Consider the following 4823-nt stretch of genomic DNA (forward strand, 5'->3'; position numbering starts at 1 on the left):
CCCCTAAACACTCTTTCCTTACCCCTCCCCTAAGCACTCATTCATTCTCCCCCCCCCTAAACAACACTCTTTCCTTACCCCCCATGAACAGTCTTTCCTTCCCCCTCCTTCTTTCCTTTCCTTCGTCTTTCCTTCCCTTTCCTTCTCCTTCCCCTTCCTTCTCCTTCCCCTTCCTTCTCCTTCCCCTTCCTTTTCCTTCATTCCTTCCCCTTCCCTTTCCCTTTCCCTTCACTCCCTTTTCCTTCCTTCCCTTTCCTTCCTTCCACTTCCCCTTCCTTCTCCTTCCCCTTCCTTCCCTTCTCTTTCCCCTTTCTTTCTTTCCCCTTCCTTCTCCTTCCCCTTCCTTCTCCTTCTCTTTTCTTTCATTCCCTTTCCTTCTTTCCCTTTTCCTTCTCCTTATTCATCTTCTGCCCTGCTTCTTCATTCCCTTCTTGTTCGTTCCCCTTCCCTTCTCCTTCCCCTAAACCTTCCTTTTCCTTCTTGTTCCTTTCCTTTTCCTTCCACTTCCCCTTCTTTTTCCTTCTTATTCCCGTCCCTTTCTTTTTCCTTCTTATTCCCTATCCCATTTTCCTTCTTTCCCTTCGTCCTTTTCTTTCTATTCCCTTCTCTTCCCTTCTCTTTCCTTCCCCCTTTCCTTTCACTCCCTTTCCTTTCACTCCCTTTTCCTTCTATTGCACACATACATGAATAATGAAATAATATAATACATTAGTACATTAATAATGAATTACTTCCATGATGTAATACTTACCTATTTGGTTCTGCGTTTCCTTCTCTACCTTCTGCATTCCTTCCTTCAGTTTGTCAGGGTCCACTTGACCATTAGTACTGTTCGCGACTATTTCTTCCAGTACACCTTGTACTGTGCTGTCTGGTAATTTAATTTCGCTGTTTATGAGTAATTCTGCTAAAGGAAGTCCCCTATTTTGGCCAGTATTGGTGTTGTCCAGTTTTAGGAAGGTCGTCATACTTTGTGCATTGTCCCTTAAATATTGCTTCAGTTTCATGTCGTCCTGCGCTGGTTCCTTCTTTTGGTTACAGACATTTGGCCAATGGTGCCACGGCATCTTTATCCTCCAGCCCTGGGCCTTCATCCTCAGAGCCCTTTTCCCCTCCGTCCAAGCTCTGATAGTATTGCCAAGGACGGATTTTCCGACTACTAAGTCTCCGTATGTCATAGTACTGCATTTATTCAATTGCTGCTCGAGGCTCCCTCCAGCCTTGTTCTTACTCAAGTGGTCCCTCAGTTTGATGTCCACCTGGGATGATATTTCGCCTTGAACTTCATTTATAACTTCGTTCAATTTACAGTGATCCCCATAAATGGTGGAAAGAGCAACTGTTCCAACAATGCAGCGATTAAAGGCTTCATCAGGAGTGAGGGCCGTCATTTCTGCTGGTTCATCGTGGCCACTGCTACCCCCCCCTGCCTTCTGCCTCTGCACTCCATTCATGAAATATTTTATTTCTAATATAGCTTGGCACAATATTTTCTTATATTGTCCCTCGCCACTGTTCCCCCCCCACTGCCCCTTATCACAAAGTTTATGTATTTCGTTGGACTCCGGCCTCTCTAGCCATTTGGCTAATACGTCCCACGTTGCCACCAAGTCCGCCTTCATTTTTTCCTGCATAAGAAAAAGGAGGAGAAGGGTACATATACGTATATATATATTTCCGTATATATGTATATATGTATGCACATATATGTATATACGAATATATGGTATATGCTCCGCATATATGTGTATATATATATATATATGTATATATATGTATATATCTGTATATATGGATATATACATATATTTATGTATATGTATTCACTTACTGTAAATTGCTTGGCCCTCTCCGCGGGATCCGTCACCGTAGCCCCCCCCTGGATCACCCCTTTCACCTGCTCATCCAACCATGTTTGCAACAGTCCAGCACTGGGTGTTGTCATTGTATGTCTTTGTCGATCAAGGGGAAAGAAATATATATAAATTATATATATTATATATATGTCATATATTATATATTATAGAATTAAAAGAAAGGAGAAAAAAAAAAAAAAAAAAAAAAAAAAAGAAGAACAAAGAAGGAAAAGAATATTTTTTTCCCTTTCTTCTTCTTTTTTCCTTCTTTCTTTCCTTTTTTCCTTTTCTTTCCTTTCTTTACTCTTCCTCTTTTACTCTTCCTTAAACCTTCTTTTTCTTCCTTTCTTCTTTTCCTTCTTTTCTTTCTTTTCTACATTTCTTCTTTTCTTCTTCCTTTCTTCTTTTCCTTCTTTTCTTTCTTTTCTACATTTCTTCTTTTCTTCTTCCTTCTCTTCCTTCTTTTCTTCCTTTATTAATTTCTTCCTTTCCTTCTTCTCTTCTATTCTTTCCTTTCTTCTTTTCCTTCCTTAAATCATCCTTCTTCTTTCCTTTATCTTCCCTCTAAAACTTCCTTTTTTTTCTCCCTTAAACCTTCCTTCTTCTTTCTTTTCTCCCTTAAACTTTCCTTCACTTTTCATTCAATCTTCCTTCTCTTTCTTCCTACTTCCCTTCCTTCTTTTTCGCCCTTAAACCTTTCTTCATTTTCGCCCTTGAACCTTCCTTCTCTTTCACTCCCTTCTTCTTTTCTCTCTTCTTTCTTCTCTTGAACCTTCTTTCTTTTCTTTTTTCCTTCTTTTCTTTTCTTCCTTCTTTTCTTCATTTACTTCCTCCTTTTCCTCTTTTGTTCCTTCTTTTATTTTTTTCTTCCTCCTTTTCTTCTATTTCTTCTTCTATATCTTCTCCTTCTCTCTTTGTTTTGAACTATTTTTTCTTTTCCTTCCTTAAACCTTCCTTTTTCTTCCTTCCTTAATCTTCCCTTTTTCTTCCTTCCTTAAACCACACTTTTTCTTCCTTCTTTAAACCTTCCTTCCTTAAACTATTCTTTTTCTTCCTTCCTTAAACCTTCCTTACTCTTCCTTCCTCAAACATTCCTTCTTTTCTTCCTTCCCTAAACCACTCTTTTTCTTCCTACCTTAAACCTTCTTTACTCTTCCTTCCTTAAACCACAATTTTTATTCATTCCTTCTTTTACTCTTCCTTCTTTACTCTTCCTTCATTAAACCTTCCTTCCTTAAACCTTCCTTACTCTTCCTTCATTCATTCTTCCCTTCCTTAAACCATTCATTTTCTGCCTCCTTTCCTAAAGGACTTTTCTTTTTCCTTCCTTCCTTAAAGACTCTCTATTCCTTCCTTAAACCACTCTTCTTTTCCTGCCTCCTTTCCTAAAAGACATTTCACTCCTTCCATAAACCATGCTTTTCCTGCCTCCTTTCCAAAAAGTCTTTTCTATTCCTTCCTTGCTAGATGACTTTTCTATTCCTTCCTTAAACCACTCTTCTTTTCCTGCCTCCTTTCCTAAAAGACATTTCTATTCCTTCCTTAAACCTTCTTCTTTTTCTGCCTCCTTTCCTAAAAGACTGTTCTATTCCGTCCTTAAACCATGCTTTTCCTGCCTCCTTTCCAAAAAGTCTTTTCTATTCCTTCCTTGCTAGATGACTTTTCTATTCCTTCCTTAAACCACTCTTCTTTTCCTGCCTCCTTTCCTAAAAGACATTTCTATTCCTTCCTTAAACCTTCTTCTTTTTCTGCCTCCTTTCCTAAAAGACATTTCACTCCTTCCATAAACCATGCTTTTCCTGCCTCCTTTCCAAAAAGTCTTTTCTATTCCTTCCTTGCTAGATGACTTTTCTATTCCTTCCTTAAACCACTCTTCTTTTTCTGCCTCCTTTCCTAAAAGGCATTTCTACTCCTTCCTTAAACCACTCTTCTTTTTTTGCCTCCTTTCCTAAAGGACATTTTTTTTTCCTTCTATGCTTCGCTTCCCCTCTACATTTTCTTCTTTCCCCTCTAAGTAACACTAGACGTAGAGTGTCGGGTTCCGGGTTTTTTGGGTTACGGGTTTTTTGGGTTACGGGTTTTCGGGGTTCCGGGTTTCTTGGGTTCCGGGTTTTTGGGTTCCGCGTTTTTTTGGGTTCCGGGTTTTTTGGGTTACGGGTTTTTTGGGTTACGGGTTTTTTGGGTTCCGGGTTTTTTGGGTTCCGGGTTTTTGGGCTTAGGGTTCAGGGTTTAGGGTTTAGGGTTTAGGGTTCAGGGTTTAGGGTTTAGGGTTTAGGGTTCAGGGTTTAGGGTTTAGGGTTTAGGGTTTAGGGTTTAGGGTTTAGGGTTTAGGGTTTAGGGTTCAGGGTTTAGGGTTCAGGGTTTAGGGTTTAGGGTTTAGGGTTTAGGGTTCAGGGTTTAGGGTTCAGGGTTTAGGGTTCAGGGTTTAGGGTTTAGGGTTTAGGGTTTAGGGTTTAGGGTTCAGGGTTTAGGGTTCAGGGTTTAGGGTTTAGGGTTCAGGGTTCAGGGTTTAGGGTTTAGGGTTTAGGGTTCAGGGTTTAGGGTTCAGGGTTTAGGGTTTAGGGTTCAGGGTTTAGGGTTCAGGGTTTAGGGTTCAGGGTTTAGGGTTTAGGGTTTAGGGTTCAGGGTTTAGGGTTTAGGGTTCAGGGTTTAGGGTTCAGGGTTCAGGGTTTAGGGTTCAGGGTTTAGGGTTCAGGGTTCAGGGTTTAGGGTTTAGGGTTTAGGGTTCAGGGTTTAGGGTTCAGGGTTTAGGGTTTAGGGTTCAGGGTTCAGGGTTTAGGGTTTAGGGTTCAGGGTTTAGGTTTAGGGTTTAGGGTTCAGGGTTTAGGGTTCAGGGTTCAGGGTTTAGGGTTCAGGGTTCAGGGTTTAGGGTTTAGGGTTCAGGGTTTAGGGTTTAGGGTTTAGGGTTTAGGTTTAGGTTTAGGGTTCAGGGTTTAGGGTTTAGGGTTTTAGGGTTTAGGGTTTAGG

General features: G+C 40.7%; 1 protein-coding gene across 1 annotated transcript; it reads right to left on the bottom strand.

Annotated features, from left to right (window-relative positions):
- Positions 1–731: 731 nt before the first annotated feature.
- On the bottom strand, positions 732–1945 carry PKNH_0002100 (SICAvar, type I (fragment); the record flags this gene model as incomplete). Its single annotated transcript, XM_039113448.1, has 2 exons — positions 732–1628; positions 1832–1945. Coding segments are annotated over 2 exons (1011 nt in total), but the record flags the coding sequence as incomplete, so codon positions are not given.
- Positions 1946–4823: the final 2878 nt, after the last annotated feature.

Source organism: Plasmodium knowlesi (assembly GCF_000006355.2).
Source record: "Plasmodium knowlesi strain H genome assembly, contig: PKNH_00_20, whole genome shotgun sequence".
In the NCBI taxonomy this organism is placed as follows: Eukaryota; Apicomplexa; class Aconoidasida; order Haemosporida; family Plasmodiidae; genus Plasmodium; species Plasmodium knowlesi.